Below are 21152 nucleotides of genomic sequence, written 5' to 3' on the forward strand. Positions count from 1 at the left end.
AATTTTTTAAGTTTGTTAGCCTTATAGCTTGAAAGTTGTATTTGTGTTGGTTCAAGGTTGACATATCATATTTATTTACATTTTTTGTTGTAAGTGTTAAATTTATATATGTATTTATTAAAAATATTATGTTTGTTCAAGTTGGTCAAAAGTGTCCTATTTATTAAAACACAAATTATATACTTTGTTAAAAAACAGTGATATTATCAAGTCACTGATTTTTTTATTCCACTTTAATTCTTACTAAAATCAAACAAATTTTTTTAAGACTCGGACCAAATTCTTTCTCTATTATCAACCGGTCTCATTTCTCTCTTTTCCCCTGCCTATGTAATTCTTTTGATTTTGATTTGTTTGAAAAAATGAAAAAGATTAGTTTGGGAGGAGCAATTGTTAATAACAATCACAAAACACTAAGTGCATTATCACAGTCCAATATCACATGCTCTGGATATGCATTTTGAAAAACAATATGAATATACATCTTCTCTTTAGAATTTTCAATTTTTTTCAACATTTTCAATTTTTTTGTGAAAAACATTTCATTAAATTTAGTGATACATCTAATTACTTAACTTAGTTTAATAATATGTTTTAACAAATATTTAATGATGCATCTAACCATGAGTTATGCACTTCATATAGCTAGAGAAAGATTTGGTTAGGCAAAACTCATGCACTTAAAGCACCAACTATTTTGCAAGCGCTTGAGTCAATATGATAACATTACTCTTAAAAAACGGTTAAACACTGAAATTTCGCTTGAAAATAAGACACTTCATCGCTTGATTTTTTTCTTTTTTCAATACATTTGGTTCTATTGAGGAAATTTATAAACAAATATAGCATTTTCAAATAAAATGTTTAACAAGTGCGAATATTGGGTTTTGTTAGAGTCTTTGTAAAGGATTCTTTTTCATTTTTGTTATTGTGCGCTTCCAATTATAGTGGGATTTTTAAAAACGTCATCGCAAATAGTATATGGTTTTAGAAACCTATGGGCCTAGACATGGGTCATAATTAAGGCCCATGAACGAACACGATAGCGTGGGCCATAATTAAGGCCCATACACGCACATTATAGCATGTCGGGACGGAAAAACAACAAATTGGGAAATGTTTATTTTAGCCCCAAATATAAAAGGTAGTGTTTAGATTAAGCTAAACACAATCATTTTATCTATATCTCCTAAGAAGCGCCGCCGTCTTGCTATTGTGTGCCTCCGGTTCTAGGAAGACGACGTGCATCCGTGATCTTTTCCCTAAGCTGCAAGGTCGTAGATTCGCCGCCACAAAGTGTAGAGGTATAACTCATTTTTCTTGCCTCCTTTTTAATTGATGATAAAACGTTTATAGACTAGTATAACTTATCTTGTCTCTTGTCTTTATTTTTGTTTCATTAATCAAAATTTGATATATTTGGATATATCTCACAGATTAGATGTAGCATATTGAATAGTTAACTCGTCTCGTCTTCTCTTTACTTTTGTTTCATCAATTCAAAATCTATTGCCTAGTAATTTACATATTTCTTATATGTTTGTAGCTTTACATGAATCCAACCAATTTAATTATGTTTAGTCGCCTTTCAACTACGAATCGTTCCCTCATTAGCAGTTTTAGATCTTAAGAGAAAAAATGTAACATAACAAACCGTGGACAGTAAAAACATACAAGAATAGAAACATGAGTATGGCATGAACAGAACATTATGTTACAAAATTTTGAATTAAATAATTAACATGCAGTAGGAAGTCTTGGTGACATTATGCTTTGTTTCTTAATATGCTTGAAATTCAATTATTGCTTTTTAGGTACATATGTTAAATAATTTGTAGATTCTTAGCCAGTGACACTATATGATTGTAAATAGTTATAAATTAGGTGATGCTAATTGGAAATAATTAACTAGTATTCATTCACCTTATTATAGAATCTGTGATAATTGATCATCTAAATTTCATGTTGGGTATGGATTCCATTTTTATTAGTCATGTACAAATTAATATATCATAGATCACAGATATCTACTTATCAAAAGGTCTTTACTATCAAATTCAATCTCTCTACAGGTTTTATTTCTTTTTAAATTGTTTATTTCTTTATTTTTGTAAGAGTACAACATTTCTTTATTAAATCCTGACCCTGTCAATATTACAAATACCGATAACAAATTTCATTCAAATCTTTTAGCCTAATGGTAAAAAATAGTTGGTATATATCTCACCTCTTTGAGGTCCCGAGTTTGATCCTATTAGATGTTTCGAATACATTTATTTACTTAATGTTTCGAAAAGTATTTATAGATACATCTAACCTTTTATTGTTTTATCCTTTGTTGCATCATGTAAGGTTATAAACATTGTAATGGGGAACAATAATAAATATGAGGCGATCAATGCAGTTCAAATAGCTGAAAAGAAGCTGTTAGAGAGAGACTTGATTGGTGCAAAAACTTATGCCCTTAATGCACAAATGATGTATCCTAGTCTTGAGAATCTGTCTCAAGTATTAACAACAATTGAAGTGTTTTTGGCTGCTGAAAACAAAATCAATGGTGAAATGGACTTGTATGGGATCCTCGGCGTGGATCCCACAGCAGATAAGCTATCAATAGTGAATCGTACCTGTGAATTGATTTCTGTACTTTTCGTTGATAAAACCCAACATTTGATTGCAAGTGCCGCTTTTAAAATTGTTTATAAGGCAGGGAACATATTATCTGATGATGGTAAAAGGCTTCAATATGATCAGAGGAGAATAAATACAAGCAATTATGATAAGGGTTCATCGTCAATGTCTGATCATGTTGTTGAAACAGATACTGCGGGAAGTGCATTGTCTAGTCCGAAAGGAGAGAAGTTTTGGACTGTTTGTTATTATTGCAAAACGTATTATGAATATTTGAGGGAACATGTTGATTCTATAATGCTGTGTCTCAATTGTAAAATGTGTTTCTGGTCTTCAGAGACGGTTCTGCCCCCGTCCATAGTCAGTCAACCTGATCACTCTAATCAGCCACCACAGTCGAAATAAGAATAATGAATTTCATTGTTGACGGGTAATCTCGACGTGTTTCGGGTATGTTTGGTGACATGGTAAACATTAGTGTTTTTTTTATTGATTTTTTCATAATGATGGATCCCAGACATGCCATCAAACTTATGTTGTTAAATATCAACTTTAATTGAGGGAAGATGAATATTAATTTGTTGTTTGTTTGTTTTTTTTTCTTTTATACTCTGTATTTTGGATTTTCTGCTTAAGTTTTTTTCATTAAAGTCTCCTGTTTACTATGGTTTCATTATTCTATTATATTCCTTTCTAGATAGTGAAACTTAACAATTACAATCACCCGCCTTTTCTAAGTACATTTCAAATAAAACAATACTTTTATAGAAGAGAATAAAAACAAAACAGCATTTTCAATTAAAATGTTTAATAAGTAGGAATATTGGGGGTTAGAGGTTTTTTAAATGACTTTTTTTTCATTTTTGCTAATGGTCAAGAATTTGCATAGTAACACTAACATAAAATAATGATAAAAGAAATATTTTTCTTTATGAGAGTTTATTAAGTCCAAATTAAAATACTAAACTATTCTTACATCCATCGAACCCACTAATAATAACATTAATTAATGTCAATATAAGCTATATCCAACAATATATTCACCTTAACAAATATCAAACCGTATGAATTCAAACACTTCAATCTACATTCGTTTGAGTAATTTAAGAGATAAATCATCGTACCTCCACTTTTACTCAAGAGCCTCCTTAAAAAAAAATACAATATTTATTTGGCCAGATTCAAATTGGACTGGGTAAGCCCCCAAATTAAGTTTGGGGATTAACATTGGTTTGCCCAAGATGCTCGGGTTGAACTGGCAGGGCCGGCCCTGGGGTAAGCCCGGCAAGCCCTTGGGCTAGGATAGTCCACTCCCCATGGCAGCCCATTTGTAAAAGATATTAAAATATTTAGTTACATTCATTTTAATTTTAAACATAAATAGTTGTAGCTTGGTGGTTGAAGATATGCATTTAAAGATTTTATGTGGTTATGAGTTCAAATCTCACCAAAAATGAATTTTTTGTATAATTTTTTAAAACTAGACCTAGGGCAACAAAAAGTATATCAAATTTTTTCTACCGAGGTTAGAACAGTCCAAACCTCGGGGCCGGCTCTGTGAACTGGGTCTCACCTTTGGTGGTTAAAAGTTCTAACTCCAAAATAATAATTGATATTGTTATCCCTAACCATTATAATTAAAATTAAAAACATGAAAACAACATGAATACATTAATAAATAAATAAGACATTGTCAAAATGCATGTGATGTATGACTTCACAATGTGTGTGCATTTTGTCAACGTTATGGTATGATATTATTCTTTGGCTCATTTAGGATCAACAAGTATTCTTTTAATATTCTTTCCTTCCAACAATATTAGTTGGTGTTCTAATAACATATATTTATTGGTTTTATTCATTTTATTACCAACAAAGAGTACACTTATTAAAACAACGGTTAGCCTGTCAACTAGTAGAACTAAACATTAATGTTTGTGTGACAACATAACCAAAATAACAATACAACACCTACCAATGATTAATGTTCTATACCTATCCGCATTATAATTTAACTATATATATTATATTTAATTTTTAGTCATCAAGAAGGAGCCCCCACACCAAGAAAATCTATGAATGGAATTTCCTTCCTCTTGATGAATCCATGGATGTGCTCTCGCCCTTGTTCTATATTATCTGCAATGATAAAATGCTTTTTTCTCTTGACCATGTTTTCATGGGAGGTGGTTACATTCTCGTGGCATGGGAGAGGGTTCAAACAAAACGGGTTAAGAGAAGGTTGTTTGACTTTGTATTTTACAACCTCCGCAATTGAGTAGGTTATAACATTGACTTTTGTATTTGGTAATTCTGCGGGTTTTAAGAAAGTAATCCTAGAAGCGCAAGAACTTGAAGGGGAGATGGAAGCAAGCTTGTGCACTTTTGATATACGGTCCTCAATGGATTTCTTATAATTTGTTGTTTGTTGATTAAGTCGACATAAGGTTTCATGAAAACTTCTTTTGCAACCATTTACCTTAGAATGTTCCCTTTTCTTTCTTGCCATGACGACATGCCAATGATTCTTGACTGCATTATCGGTTCTTCCAGGAAAGAGTCGAGAGATTAGAGCCCACTTGTTACAATGGATCTTGTGAGCTACAAGAAGTCTATCTTCCTCTTCCTCTGTGAATGGTGATCTATTTATTCTTGGGTCGAGTTGATTGAACCATCTCAATCTACAACTCTTTCCTATTCAAATTGTCAAATCTTCAAAAATCCATGCTAAAATATTAATTAATTTGATAAGGTACGTAAACTTCATACATTTATGTATAACAATGTTAATTTTTTAATTTTCAAAAAAAAAAATCATTTCAAATATGCTCATCCAAGTTAATTACCTAATGTTTGATTTGATGTTTCACCTAATAAAAAGGAAACCCTACTTACTAACTTTGATTTTTTCATCTAAGAATATTCAAAAACTAGAGAAAGAAGTAAAATATTGTGATATTTTAATAGACTAATTTGTAAATGTTATATGAAAACTCGAACACATGACTTTAAGAATATGAATTTTGCTTTATACGAGTTTAAACTATGAATCTCCCGTACAAAGAAAAGTCTTTCAATTTTCAAAAAAGTAAAAGAAAATCATAAGATGTACCTGTTCTTCCTGGAAGTTTCTCAGCAATTAAGTTCCAGTTCTGAGCTCCATATGTTTCTACAAGCTGCCGTAGGTTTTCGTCCTCCAACGGTTGCCAGTGGCCACGCCTAGAATCTTCAACTGTAACTGCGGCGGCCATATGAAGTAGAACAGAATCCTTTCTAACGTTAAATTGCAGCTAAGAGAGATCAAAACCTATATACAAGACAAAAAAAAAAACATGATATTAAGCCAGTATATATGCAGCAAGAGAGAGACAGAGAGGGATGTTTGGTTGAAAGGTTTGGTTTAGGGTTAACATTGTTGATGGACGGTCACTTTTGTTGTTTCCACACGACATATATATAATTTGTTCATTTCAAACAATAATAATATAATTTTAGGGTTTGTTGTGGAATTTGTCAAACTTAAACAAGAGCCCACCAAGTCAACTCTATGAAATGAAAGAGAATTATAATTAATCCCCATATATAGAATTTGATCTTCATACAAAAATATAAAAGAATTTATCTATTTGTTGGATCTCATCAATTATATATAACAAAAGTTTGAAAAAAACAATTTCTTATCTATTTCAATGGTAGGGAAACAGTTTAATTGTTACTTTAGAATGCTTTATAATTTTAGTTTTGGTGTATGATTTGGAGAATTATTCTCACTGAATAATTTAAGGTTGAAAATGGTGTCGTCTTAGGTTTTAGTTAGTACTTCTAGAAATGTATATAACTACTTAATTTTATATATCCATAATTTATTTCAATCGGTAATAACCACTTTCACGTGCATCTACAAATTTGGAAAGGGTCAAGCTTTCTAATTATTATAATCTCTTCTATTTCAGATTTTGATCAAAAAAAAATTATAGGATTCTAGCACTATTTTTTATCACTAAAAAGTAGGACCATTAATTTCACCTAGATAGTCACTAAATACATCTAGAGTCCAATTAGACATGATCAAAGCTTGGAGCTAAAGGTTACATAGAGGTCAATGTTGTGATCTATTGTCTAGTAGGAACAGTGCCGGACCTGAGATTTCGAGGCCTGAGGCGAACACAAAACTTGGTGCACTCAAAGCTTAATATCCATACATATATTTTTTATCGTTTTAAATATAATAGTATTTGTAACATGAATTCTAGAAATAAAATATAATCAAAACAATATGTCATAAGTAAATACTAATAAAACAAAGAAGATCTAAACAAAATATAAAATTCATATTCCGAACTAGTACATAGTCACTTGATTATTACTCGTCTCGCATCTTTTGAAACGAATGTATTGATCAAGTTTGCATAATCAACTTTCTCAAGTTTTGAATAACTTGCAACAAAAACAAAAGATCTTGTCCATAGAAATAGAGTACACTAACCATTTTCTGTCACTTTTCTCACCATTTGTCAATTGTCTCTTATAATGTGATGGATTGAAATATCTTCTAGTGTTATCAAGAGAAAACAAAATATCATCATATCTTTTAGGACTTCTTTCAACCAAAAAGTTCCTAATATTTTGCATTTTGTCCCAATTTCCTAGATTATCAACATTTAAAGGAAACAAAATCTTTTGATTTATATCTCCATCAGTGTCACTTTTAGGCATACTTACATCGTTCTCATTTCAGACTGTTTTGGGTCTTCATTGCGTAGTTCATTCAATTCACCATGTTCTCGATCATTCAACTTATCATCGATGTCATTCTAGTTCACTTGCTCTACTATTTGATTGCTTGTGAAATACTTATTAAGGTTTCCTATTTGGCTTTGAATTAAAACATCTTCCTTTTTATTTTTTTCTACCCCAGACAATTGTTTTCTTATAGGAGGCATGCTTGATAAAACTCTAAATATTAATCTGCATTAAAAATTTATAGATTAACCAGTATTCTATGAATCTATGATTAAACACAATGTTGCACTTCCGCTATGCAATAATGTAAGATACAGATTGTGAATCCACCATTCCACCAGACAAGTCATCAACAACAAAAAATAATCAAGTGAATCGAACTAAAATCTCACCAAAATCGGAGGAAGAACTCTAGTGGGCAGTGGCGCAGTGCCGAGAAACAAGGTTGGAACGAGCGAAAAAGGCCCAAGAGCTCGGGGAGGGAGACGACCGAGTTTTCTGCTCCGATTCTGGCAAGCTGAAGGATCGACGACAGGTTTGGGGTTTAGGGGAAGTGTTTACTTTTCTTTTTCCAGAATGCTTGTTCTTATTTTTTTTCTTTGATTTTGTTGATAAATAAGAATCGTGCGATTCTTTTCTCCAAGTAAAATAGTGTTTTTTATTTTTATTTTTTTTTATACAAATTAAGTTAGGGTTTATCATTGATAGGTTAACAATTATTATTTATGGACTTTTTAAAAATAAGTCCATGACCATATCATTATAATTTATTTATTTTTTAAGATTTTGGTATCCCAAAAATACTATCTTACTTGGACCATATCATTATAATTTATGACCATATCATTATAATTTAGTTATCAATTTTTGGTTCGGATAGATTTCAAATTCTAGCTCTGTCATAGTCGTTATAAATCACTCTGATTAAATATAAACATTGAATGTATAAATCAGATATTTAAACAATTATCCAAACATATATGATACATACAATTCGTAACCTATTAATTGAGTATAATCAAACATGCTAAATCAGGATTTAATTTTATTATAAAATATCTGCTATCCTGACCCTCCTTGAGTCCTTTATATCCAATTCAAAGATAGAAAAAAGTGATATTTTGGCTTAAGTGTATATGGAGTTGAATATAATCCAAATTTTCATAAACATCTTTATGAAAAGTACATGATATGTACTTTCCAAGCAAAGCAGAGCAGAGCAGATGGCAGGTGATCAAAACATAAATTAAAGATGAAAGAATCAGTAAAACAAATTAATGGTATTATTAATTATCAAATAGATTTTACTTAAATCAATGACATATAATTAATTATATTACATGCTTCACGATATCAAATCAAACATGTACTTGCTTCTATCATCATTAATTAAATTAATTATCCTTAAGTAATAGCTTACGTAATCAATCTTAACCAAACATACAAGCAAGCGGCCATTACCAACTTTTGGTTCAAAATTATATCCTTGTTTGATAATTAATTAATCAATTAAACTTGTTTTCCTAACTACTCGTATAAATAACAACTCTTTATTATTGATATATCATTTCTATAATAAATTAACTCTGATATAGTCTACAAAATAGTTATTGGGATAAAAGAAATACATTTATTATATAAATATCTACAAAATAGTTAAGAAAATTTGATATCTTGATAAATATTGTTAAATCAAATAAAATACAAATATATATATAAGATTGATTTGTACTTTTTTTTAATTTTTATGATTGTATTTCATTTATTAACAGTAAATTTGAATATATTGCTTATTAATTTTAAAAGTTATCCTCCCTTAACGGCAACAAAAGTTGAAAACCCCTGTGAGGCATGGTTCTAACCTGTCAGATTAATTGTCGGATTAATTGATTAAGTGTTTGCGGGCGTTTTTATAAAATAATAATAATAATAATAATAATAATAATTTGAAATTTAATACAATTAATTAAGTATATATATATTTACTATTTTTATTTATTTTTAATTTCAACTTTTTCTAGTTCTTTTATTCAATATTAAATTTAATAATAGTTTGTTTTTTAAAATTATATTTTTTTATTTAAAAGTAATATTTTAAATTTAAATAATAAATATTTTAAAATTTTAAAATATCAAAAAATTAAATTTATGTTATATTCTACTAAAAAATTTTAAATAATAATTTAATTTGTTTTATTTAACAAAATATTATATTATTACTGTTAAATAAAAATAATAATTAATAATTTTTAGTTATATTATTTTATAATAAAAATTGAAAAAAAAACTAAAATAAAATAAGAAAATGTAATAATAATAAACTTAAACAAATATAAAATTCAAAAACAAATCATTAAAAATAATTTATTTTGTTAAGTTCATGTTGGATGGACCTTCTAATAAAAATATTATTTTGTTAAGTACTTAAAAATAAAAATAAAATTTCAATAAAGTAATTTTTTTTATTTTAAAAAACTATAACGATCATATCACTCATTTCATTAACCAAAATACTAAAATACCCTTTATTTTTTATTTTATTCATATATATCAATACCTTTAAATTTTTTACCAAAAATAATCATTATTTCCTCAAAATCATCACCAATCATTACTTTTTTTTTCTCACTAAATTTTTTCAAAAATCCCAATGAACTTTAAAATTGTGAGGTTCAATTGTCACATTTCATTTAAATATTTAAATGTGGGATCATGCCTACAAAACTAACCATATTCTAAAATAACCTCGTTAAAATCTACGGATAATCCTATACCAAGCTAAAATAAATAACTGACAATTTTCAATTTTCTAATAGGATCTTTATAGACTAACAAAACCCTGAGTTTGAAAATCATGTAAAAACCAACATTATAAATGAGGACAAAACCCATATTCCAATGAATTCAGAGGAAAAACATCTTCTTTTCCCAAACCAACCACAGTATATAAATATATATATACACTCACATTTAGAGAGAAAGAGTATAATAAATTAAGTCTACCCTAAAATAGTACAATGCCTGGAAAAGGTAGTGCAAAACCAAATCAGCAACATATGAATGTAAAGAAAGAGAGATCCACCAGGCAAAACTGATCATGAGTTACTATATATATATATATATTATCATAAACTGGCACAGGTAAGTTAGTAAAGAAAATAACCGAACAGTTCTTTTTTTTTTTTTTTTTTTTTTGCTGAATAATAACTCAACAATAATGGAGGTAATATCTTACTTCCCCTTCTTCTAATTCAGATTTGTAGACTTCAAACCTTGGCAAACCTCCTCCTTTTGCTTGTCTGTCGGATCGACCATTGGTCGGTTTTGGGTAACATAATACTCGAATACAACAACAGCCATTTCATTTCAATCAAGATTTCCATTCAAATTGAACGTTACCAAACCCATTGTTAACCGATCCAATTCCATTAAAGATCTGTTCTCCTAAAACCTGTTGTTGTTGCTGACTATTAATCATGCTTTGCTCCCTTATCCTCCCCACGCCATTATTCCCCATTACACCCCGGATTCCATTCATCATGCCAGCTGTACTTCCGTTTGGTACAAGGAAGTTACCTCCAGTACCATTGACGTTTTGGAAAATCTTCTGGACAGAGGGAATTGCTTGAGAATCATTTTGGTCGGTGTTTCCAGATAGAGCAGGGTTAACAACATTAGCTGTTTGTTGAGATGAAGAAGGTGGGGGCTGTTGGAAAGGAGGAATAGTTGCGCTAGAAGGGTTCTGTAGACCGGTTGGTACATAGGTGTGGGGAGCGTTTGCGTTGTTGTTGTTATTATTATTGCTAGTATTATTATTATTATTATTGACAGGGTTTTGATGTCTTGTCATTGAATTCTGATGGAGGAGGCCGACAATGGTGCTGGCTGATGAAGAACTGGTAGATGAGGAGTTGTTAACAATGGGAATGATGCCATTACTTTGGTCTCCGCAGTTTGTATTTTGAGCTACAGATTTATGTGTCTGTTGTTGCTGTAAGTCTTCTTCTTTATGTTGAGCTTGTTGTTGATGGAAACCAGGCGTACTACTACTACCCCTCCTCGGAAACTTAGCCAAGCATTCTGCCAAAGAAAACTTATATATATTAGCATGGCCTAAACTAGAAAATACTTTTTTTGTTGCTGGATATGGATCTGAATCTAGATGAGAAAAGCGCTAGAATCTGTGTCTCACTAAGTTCTGTTATGGAATGTGATTGGATCCACATCCAGATGAGATATCTGACACATAAAAAGTGTTTCCAATTTTTTTGTTGAAGGATATGAATTTTGTTCTAGATGAGAAACAACAAGTAAATTTCTGAACGTGTATCTATCTAAGTTCTAAGTTTTGTTTCAAATGAGATCTTATTTAGATTAATATCCGTGTGAGATATTTGATACAAACAAAATGATTCCAATTTCAGTTTTTTTATCTGAAACTAGATCAAGATGAGAATCAATCATTTTTTGAATATGTGTTGTGTAAAAGTTTTGTTTTCAATCGCGGTCACGTCTGGATCCACGTCCAGATGAGAACCAATAAATTTATGTATTTGTGGACTAAGTTTTGTTAACAAAAGTGATCACATCTTAATCCACATCTAAATGTGTTTCTAATTTTTGTTTCCCACATCCAGATGAGAAACTGTCAACAAGACTAAATTTTATTCACAAATGTGATCTCATGTGAATCCACATTAAGAAGAAATTTAAAATGGAAGCACTTATTTTCTTTTCTGGATGTGGTTCCATACGAGATCGCGTTTAGAAACAGAACTTACTCGGACAAAGATTCAGAAATTTATTTGTGGTTTCTCTTATGGATTCGGATTCAGATCTAGAAACAGATGCTGAAAACTATAAGATTTGGAGGCTACACAAGCCCGTACCTTTAAATTTTGATCATATGTCACTAAAGTGAGAAATACAAAAAAAAATGGCGACTGAAACGTAAAACTCACCAATAGGCCCAATTTGTGTTTCCCGGCTATAGTCAATCAGATCCCTCATGCTGTTAACCACTTCAGATATCTGTTATACAAAAGGCAAACAGATAAAGGACATAAATTTTCCATTTTCAAGTTTACCCAATCATCTTAACATTAGTTTGAACAATTCCCAGTTCTATGAAGCAGAAAGCATTAGAAGAAAAACATCCATTAACAAAACTGAATAAAAATGTGATCAAGAGTAACATGCCTACAAATGAAATGAAAGTTCAACTGTATTTAAACCCTTCTATAATTAAATGAAAAATGGCTTGTGAGAATAGTAGATTGAGCAAAATAGAGGCTAGTTATTAAAAACAAAATATAAATGTAGCTAAATTACCTGGAGACATCGCACATATCTTTTTGTATACCCTAGGTCATTAACTAGAGGAACTTCCAATGCTTTTGCCAACTGACGAGCTGATGAAACAAACCTAATGAATTAAATCAATATGTTAACAATCATCAATCATTCTCTGTATAAGGCTATTCACAAAGGATGACATTGATATATAGATTGATCATCCCCAACTAATTAGGAAAAATGCTTTATTGCGTTGTGTTGAGCATAGTCTCATTTGACCAAACCTAATAAGATTGAACCTCTAACTTCTTCTGATTCATACTAGGAAGATAGAGAAAGATGAAAAAATGATGATAGGCTTAATTACATGTTGCAGTTATTCTGTAGCTCAGGAACTGATAAATTGGATGTCGCATTTTGGGCAGCAACCTGATATTTTTGAGCAGCAGCTCCAAGTTGACTTACCTGTAAAGTGTATAAAATTAATATAATATATTGAATTATAGTTTGAAGTTACAGAAAAATATTTTTTAAATATTCAAAAATGGGTAGCTATACGTAAGAAATTTACATATTCAGCCAGGGGATTGGCTTTCCAAATTTGGAAAATGCCAATTAAAATTTATTTTTTTGGAGACCAGTGTTTTTCGTGGAGAGGCTAGCACCACCCCACACTTAAATTGTAGTGATCTTAGTGAGAATCGAACCTGAGACCTTTGTTCTATTAGGCCAGATTCTTTCAGTTGAGCTACCCAATTCAATTTTATGTAAAAGCATTTATTGAATTCAGCACATCATACAAAAGTTCAGTCAATTTTATGTCAATTGAACACTATGATTAGTACATCCTAAATATATATATTGTCCTAACTGGAGATATGACAAACTGTCAATTTCGTTTTCATGTGACAGCAGGGCAAGAGAGAATTCAGTAAACTAGAGACCATCAAGAGAAATTTTAGGCTTATCCAATAACTTGGTTGTGGTACAGCTAATCATAAATCTACAAAGAAGATGACGGCTACAAAACATTGACTGTAATCAGATAATATTGACATGAAGCATCAAATAAATCTCTATGGCTCCCATTTGGGAATATCTTTTATTTTTATTTTTGTATATGGGGGTCCATATCCAATTGAGAAACAACCGATAAGTTTTTCAATGCGACTAAGTTTAGTTTCTAAACGTTTTAGTGTTTGGATCCGGATACAAAAACATAAAAATAAAGAAAAGGTGTTCCAAATGAAATGTACAAATAAAGCTAAGTAACCTGGGGAATTAGTATTCTCCTAGGAAGCAGTTCTTCATGTCTCCTGGCACAAAATTCCCAAGAGCAAATCTGGTGAAAGTAACAAAACAAAGAGAAGAATAAGTACTGATAAAGATACTTGTGGAAAGATGAAAATATATAAAAGAAAAAGAGAAAAAATAAATAAAGATATCATCCAGAGACAACCTTTAGGTCTTGAGAGAAAACTATCCGAAGTTGGCCATCTCGGACAACACGAAGTTGGTCAAAAACACTTTCTTGTACTGCTTTTGCATATTCCAGGACAATTTGACCGGATGAATTCTGATACTCCTGAGGCATATCTACATAAAGAAGTTCTTCTAGCGTTCCACTTTCATATTTGATTTTAAAAAGCCGTGGGAGAACCTCCACCGTAGCCTCTGGAAAATATTTGGTAACACAATAAGAAATAGAATCTTACATACTAGCCAAAACGAATAAACAAATGATAGAAGGATGAGGAGAAAGAGAGATTGTAACAATGTTATGAGCAACCAGAGGTACAAGGGAAGACCTACAACTAGGGGTAGAGGATCAAACCCTAGCAGCTGTAATAACAAACCACAAGGCCAGTTGGCAAGTAGGTTAACAGTTTAGAATCCTTTCTTGTTAATTGATAGTGATGTGGCACTAGGTTATATATTAGAGGATAGGACCTCAATTCATAGGCATGATTGGAAATGGTGTAGTCTTTATCCTTTCTACCTATAACTGATCTAAGTCTCTTTGTTCTTTGTGTCTCATCTTCTCTCTCAAGTTATATACTTGTTGATGATACAGATGACAGAGATAATTTGGGATAGGAAACTGTTAATGGGAGGGTCATGACAACGATGGAAGTCGTGCGTGCTCTCCAAGCCCAACATGGATTATGACACTTATAATTTTATATTTTTGTATCCGGATCAGAGTCCACGTGATAAACAGACAATAATTTTGTAATTATTCTCTAACTATGTTCAGTTGTCCAACATAGTTTTGTAATTATTTTCATCTAGATATGTTTCTGGATCCATAACATTCACATCCAACTCTATCCAAATGGGGGGCCAAAACGTTTCTAAATAATGTAAAACAAGAAAAACAGAAAACACAATGTTCCAAGAAAGGGGTTTCATCCCGGCTTAGTAAACGTGCTTCTCAACTATATAGTCTTAAGAAACTTGGCAATTATTGTAATTACTAGATTAGTAAATATTAGATTTCAATTTATGTTGATCTCAAATATTAAGGTTAGTAAAGTTTATCAAACCTCAAGAGCTTGCTTGATGTGGATTATTTGGGGTTAACATAAAAATAATCCACCATCCCATCAAAAATCATATTTTAAGTCTCATCATTCAAATCATCAACTAAATATTAAAATACCTTTATTTTATTTTTTATAACATTTTAAAATATTAAAAAGTAAGGATATTTTGTCATTTTATCCAAATAATCTACTGTTACACAAGATAAATTCTCTTGAATTCGTTCCTAAGCTCGGAAGGATTTCCAGACATATAAAATCATGTGGAAGGCAAAACAAGGTTTCTTTAGTGCCATTAAAACAGTCGGTAATAAATGCAGCAAGTAAACTTACCAAATCCACGCCCAGGTTTGCGCTTGCATATTTCACAATGCCAAATGTCCTGCAGCATCAGAATCAGGTTTTAGATTTTCCACGTGTCTGATATTCAAAGACAATCAATCTGCCAATCCTAAACTAGAATGTCCAAGTAAACTGAAACAATCACATATATTTAAGTGTGTGTTCGGTTAGAGGTGAATTGGAATTGGAGGTAGCAATTCCAATTATATTTGTTTTTTTAAGGACTTGAAACAAGAAACTTGATTTAGAATTTAAATTCTTATGGAACTAAAACAAGTACATATTTTTTAGTTTGAATTTCACTTAAATTAAGAATTAAGCAAATCCCTTAAGAATCTCAATTCTATTATTTTTTCAGACAAATAATTGAATTGTACTTCAATTCCAATTCTTATAGAATTGGAATTAGAATTCTAACTCCAATTCTAATTCCTTCACCTCATCTAAACACAGCCTAAGAATATATTAATATCCAAAGAGACAATTACATGATTTGACCAGTCAATAATGAACAAGATAGCTGAAATACACATTTACATAGATTTAGATGTCTACATGGCAGAATGAATTAAGAGGCCTCCAAGCTACAAACCTGAGGAAAAACTCCAGTTGTCTGGCGTCCATTTCCATACATGGAAACACACCATTTTTTCTTCGCATTGGGCGCAAAGTACTCGGCCACAAACTTTCTCCAAAACTCAATGTTGTTATCCTGCAAAAAGGGGATAACAAGGTGCACAATGGTTACCAATAACTCCAACTAGTTGAAAATCCAAATAAACCATTCCCCCATCTTCGTTCACTTCTTACATCAAATCATCAACTAAAAGTAAAAATAACATAATACCATTACTTGGTTCATTATAACTTTTTTTTCTGAAAAGTGGGGATCTTTTCACTGATCCAAGGTAAAATTAAAGGTAGCATTTTAACATGGGAAAAACTGAAATCATTACAAAACAAGTCATGACATCAACTATCATTACAAAATGAAAATAAGGAAAAACATACAGGTCCTCAAAAGTGCAAATTTGAAAGAACTCAAGTCCATAAGAAGCAGGATATTGTTTACATGGTCGGGATTCACTCCTTTTCATCTACTAACACCACTAAGGAGTGTTTTTTTTTACACTTTAAAAATATTAAGTATATTTTAGCATTTCCAAATAAATCAAGTTTTTACATCAAACAAGTTATTTTTGTAAAATCAAAAAACCCAGATCAAACAAACACTTGGAAAATCACGTTACCTCAGGTCTGCGCTGTTGGTGACAAATGAAATGTGTAAGCCGTTTGGCACATGTCCCAGGTTCATATGAAGGCTTTGCCGGGGACCTCAAAGGCATATTTTGCGGCTGGAACTGAGGTTGTGCAGGGGACCTTTGCATAGGAATAGATTTCAGTGATTGTTGTTGATGCTGCTGTTGTTGAAACTGCAACATTCTCTGCTGGTGCAACATTTGAGCAGCAGCCTGGGGGGACTGTCGAGACATTTGGATAAATTGTTGTTGTTGCTGCTGCTGTTGTTGATGCAAAAACAACGATTGATCTGAAAGTTGGGGCTCCATCTTTACAGAGGCCAAGCCTCTCATTGTCTGGATCTGTTGGGGTTCCAGTTTTACTGAGCCAAGAGTCCTCATAGGGTGCAACTGATGTGGAGGCTGCTGAATATGTAAATCATTCACTTGAGGTTCTAACTTCACAGGCCCTGGCACACCTAATACTCCACGAATTTGTTGATATTGCTGTTGTTGAAGGGTGTTATTAGGGGGAGCAGTAAATTGGTGCATCTGTTGCTGATTGTGTTGGAAGTTTTGCATGTCTGGCTGCTGATTCTGCTGTTGATCAGACATTATGTGGTTGCCTGAAGGACTGGAAAACTGTTGACCTTGAATTTGAGATGATGTAGAAGGATTATTAAATACAATTCCATTTCCAATACTTGAAAGTGGATCTGTCTCGGCTCCTGTATCCATAACTCCCCTCTGACTGCTTGCTGGACAAGAGATTCCAGAATCTGGAACACCATTAGCAAAAGGCTGCTGAAGGAGATTGGACACATTTCCCATCATATTAACATTATTAAACATTGCACGAGATGATACAAGTGATGGGAAAGCTTGCTGGGCACCACCCCCTTGACCACCCCCCATCAGACCGGAATTTGATCGAAGAAGGGAAGGAGGAACTGACTGTGGACCACCAACAGGTGTAGGCGTCCCTGAAGGCACCACCATATTATCCCACACCAAATTACACACAATTATTCTTGTACAAACAAATGTGAACTTATTAAATTATTTCAACAAAGAAAAAAGCTGGATAATCAATCAATCAATCAATCAATCAATCAATCAATCAATCAATCAAACAGGAACTCCAAAGACATAGCAAAATGCTCCACATCCAAATTCTGGCCAATACAAAAGGAATTGGGAACCTTTCTTCCTCCAGAGCTCATGGTCCTATCTTTTCAAAACGGAATCAGGAATGAGGTCCTGAATGTTCTATAGGACAGCTGAAAAAGCATTATTTTGCCCGTTTCCGTGTGAATCCCAGGGTCATATATCCAGTTTCGGAAAAATTCACCTTCAACACATTCTACAGCATGAAAAAAAGATAAAAACACATTATTTCCTCAGCCAAATGAAGAAAACAGAAATTTGAAAAAGCAAAATCAAAAAAACGAAGAAACCGAAACGGAGCTATGACGGAGAAAAGAAAAACTTAAGACGAATTAGTGATTTTCACAAAAACAAAATCGTACTCAACATAGAATGCAGGAATAAAGCTAACGAATCTCAAGACAACCACTCGATCGAGCCTAAATCCAGAGAAACGAGTTACAGCTGTGGATCCAGAGCCTCAATGAGTGAAAATACCAAGAAACTTCAACTGAAACATGAAAAGATGAATAAAGAAAACTTACGTGAGTAGAAATTCAACAGTTACGCAAGTTTCCTGATCGAAGAAGGATAGGAAGACATCTAGAATAAAAAATCAAGGAAAATCTAATAGTACAACTCTTTCTTCTCCTTCAATTTACACTCACTTGACTGCTTCAACTTCTATTGTTTCTTTTTCTCGTCAATAGACTGTTTCACATTGGAAAAAAACCATTCATGGATACAATAATTCAGACTCCGTCCCCTCCGGTTATCGCGTTTCAGGTCTTCAAACTTCGCGTGTCACAATAGAGAGGGAGAGTGTATCGCTGTTTTCGTTTTCGCACTGTATATTTTAGAAAGAGAAAATTATAGAGAGAGAAAGTTGCGGACGTCAAATTATATTCGATCGAATTGAATTCACCTTCATTCCCTTACCTTTTCTTTCTTCAGTTGATGAAGTCAAAATCCTCTCTTCTCTCTCTACTTTTACACCTTGTTTGTTTTCAATTATTTGGATTCAGATATTTTCATTCATCGTTTAAATAATATTAATCACAAATAATAAATATATAATTAAATGATCAATTATTTGAAATTAAACTCAAATAAACTAGTTTAATTAAAGTTATTTTAAATTCTTTATCAATATTAAATAATAAAAATTAAAAATAAATCAAACAAGCCCTAATGTCTCTCTCTAATTCCGCCCCTCATATCTATGGGCATAATCATGTATGCAAATGGCGCATGCCCTAGAATGAGCATGTCATGGAAGAACAACATAGTTTTGAAATATGCCATTATATATCTATTTAATTACCGATTTGCCTAGATTTGGTATTATCGAAGATGTTGGGAATTTCTTACGTGTGACGCACTCACACCATTCCTTGTTGTAAGCTACAGATCAATCACCGTTCACTTGTTGTACGCTATATATCATCCACCGTTCACTTGTTACGAGAAGCGCGAAATATGATTCTACTTGGCATTATTTTGAAGCTTGTATTATTTTCTAGCAAAATTAAAATTCAATAAATACAAAAAGAGAAAAAAAAAAGTTAAATAAACAAATAAGTTTCTAACTTTACTTTCTAGAATAAATCAATTGATTATTTTATATCTCTAATAAGCTAACTGATCAATTAAAAATAATAATATTTTTAATATTTGTGTTATTTGATAACATAATTTATTATTTAATTTGAAAAATTAAGTATTTATTGGAATTAAATTTGTAAGATAATTATTAACTATAGTTACTTAAAATATATAAATTCAGTTCAAATTAAAGTAAAATAAATTAATTACACATATCACTTAATTTAATAATTTACAAATGGTTAACTAGATAGACTAAAATAAAATATATAAAAGACTATTTAACTTTCATAAATTATATTTTTATTAGACTAAATTAATCTTGAGTGATTTTGAAATGTTGGCTATATTATATATACATATATATTTTATTTTTTTATTATTTTTGGTTTGAGAGAAAATTTAGAAACTTCAAAAAAATTAAATGACTTGTTTTCAATTTTTTTTTCATGCATTTTGATATTATATTAGATAGGAGATTGGAGGAAGATTCATTTGTATATCACATCACATTGTCCTCTTTCATTTTTCTCTTCCTCAAATATTATATTTTTGTTATTATTTTTAAACAACTATTAATTTTATAATATCATTTCATTTACTTAAAAAATATTTTTGAAATATTATTTTTTTATTAATTTATTTAGTTATTTATTAAATACTTAAAATTTAGATATTTTATTAAATTTATTTAATATTTATTTTTAAAAGCTTAAATAATTTAATAATTAGAATTTCATTTTTTTCTTTTCAACCACTTTTTATTTTTATTTATCGTACACATCCTGATTAGACTAATTAATTACAAAATAAATATTAACATGTTATCTATATTTGTTAGTACTCCCTACCATGATAATATTTTTTACTATAAAACTAATTTATTACCAATAAATTATAGTCTTGATAATGTAAAAGTACACAAAAAGTTATCTAAATAGAATAATAGTGGCAAGACCAACATATTTTTTTTTATAAAACCAGATTATTACAAATAAATTATAGTCTTATACATGTAAAGTAGAAAAGTTATCTAAATAGAATAATATTGACAATACCAATGTTAATTATTTATTATTATTATTTGGCTAGCAAGAGTATTCTGTTGTCATGACATTAACTTCGTCCCTCGAACTTAAAGCGTTTAAGTGAAAATTGAATAAGTAACACAACTCTCCAACTTAAAGCGTTTAAGTGAGAATTGAATAAGTAACATTCGATTTCTCAAAAATCACTCTTGTCACTTAAACTATTTTAGTGGATTGTAAAATTAACATTAATAAATTACACTAAAGTAGTTCAAGTGACGTTTGACTCCCACTAAAACGTTTTAATTGAAGTATAAGTCATAACTATGAGGTGTCAGATTAGCTTCATACCTTAAAAATAAAATAAATACCAACATTAATAATTTTTAACATTTAAAAAAATTACAAGTAAAAATTAACAAACTCCAATTACAAGTTTAGATATAAGGGAATAGATAACAAGAATATAGAATATGTCAAGTTTGGATAAGTTTGAAAAATATTTAGGTATTTTTAGATTAGACTTGTTGGATTTTAGTAAGAAAAATACATACTTTAAATTATTTATATAAAATTTTAGT

General features: G+C 30.9%; 2 protein-coding genes across 3 annotated transcripts; both read right to left on the reverse strand.

Moving 5' to 3' along the window:
- Positions 1–4552: 4552 nt before the first annotated feature.
- LOC124928061 (transcription factor MYB52-like) lies at positions 4553–5932 on the reverse strand. Its single transcript, XM_047468594.1, has 2 exons — positions 5744–5932; positions 4553–5325 (listed from the first exon to the last, which is right to left on the reverse strand). The coding sequence occupies exons 1-2, from the start codon at positions 5880–5882 to the stop codon at positions 4676–4678; spliced, it is 789 nt and encodes a 262-aa protein (XP_047324550.1). The 5' UTR covers positions 5883–5932; the 3' UTR covers positions 4553–4675.
- Positions 5933–10453: 4521 nt separating this feature from the next.
- On the reverse strand, positions 10454–18833 carry LOC124923887 (transcriptional corepressor SEUSS-like). 2 transcript variants are annotated; one of them, XM_047463870.1, is made up of 10 exons: positions 18484–18833; positions 16805–18155; positions 16147–16266; positions 15546–15594; positions 14129–14343; positions 13943–14011; positions 13037–13134; positions 12706–12799; positions 12336–12405; positions 10454–11454 (listed from the first exon to the last, which is right to left on the reverse strand). In XM_047463870.1, the coding sequence occupies exons 2-10, from the start codon at positions 17789–17791 to the stop codon at positions 10745–10747; spliced, it is 2412 nt and encodes an 803-aa protein (XP_047319826.1). In that variant the 5' UTR covers positions 17792–18155; positions 18484–18833; the 3' UTR covers positions 10454–10744. The 2 variants fall into 2 exon arrangements, with proteins under 2 accessions (XP_047319826.1, XP_047319827.1); XM_047463871.1 differs by lacking the exon at positions 18484–18833 and adding an exon at positions 18322–18409.
- Positions 18834–21152: the final 2319 nt, after the last annotated feature.

The sequence above is a fragment of the Impatiens glandulifera genome, chromosome 2, assembly GCF_907164915.1.
Source record: "Impatiens glandulifera chromosome 2, dImpGla2.1, whole genome shotgun sequence".
Lineage (NCBI taxonomy): Eukaryota > Viridiplantae > Streptophyta > Magnoliopsida > Ericales > Balsaminaceae > Impatiens > Impatiens glandulifera.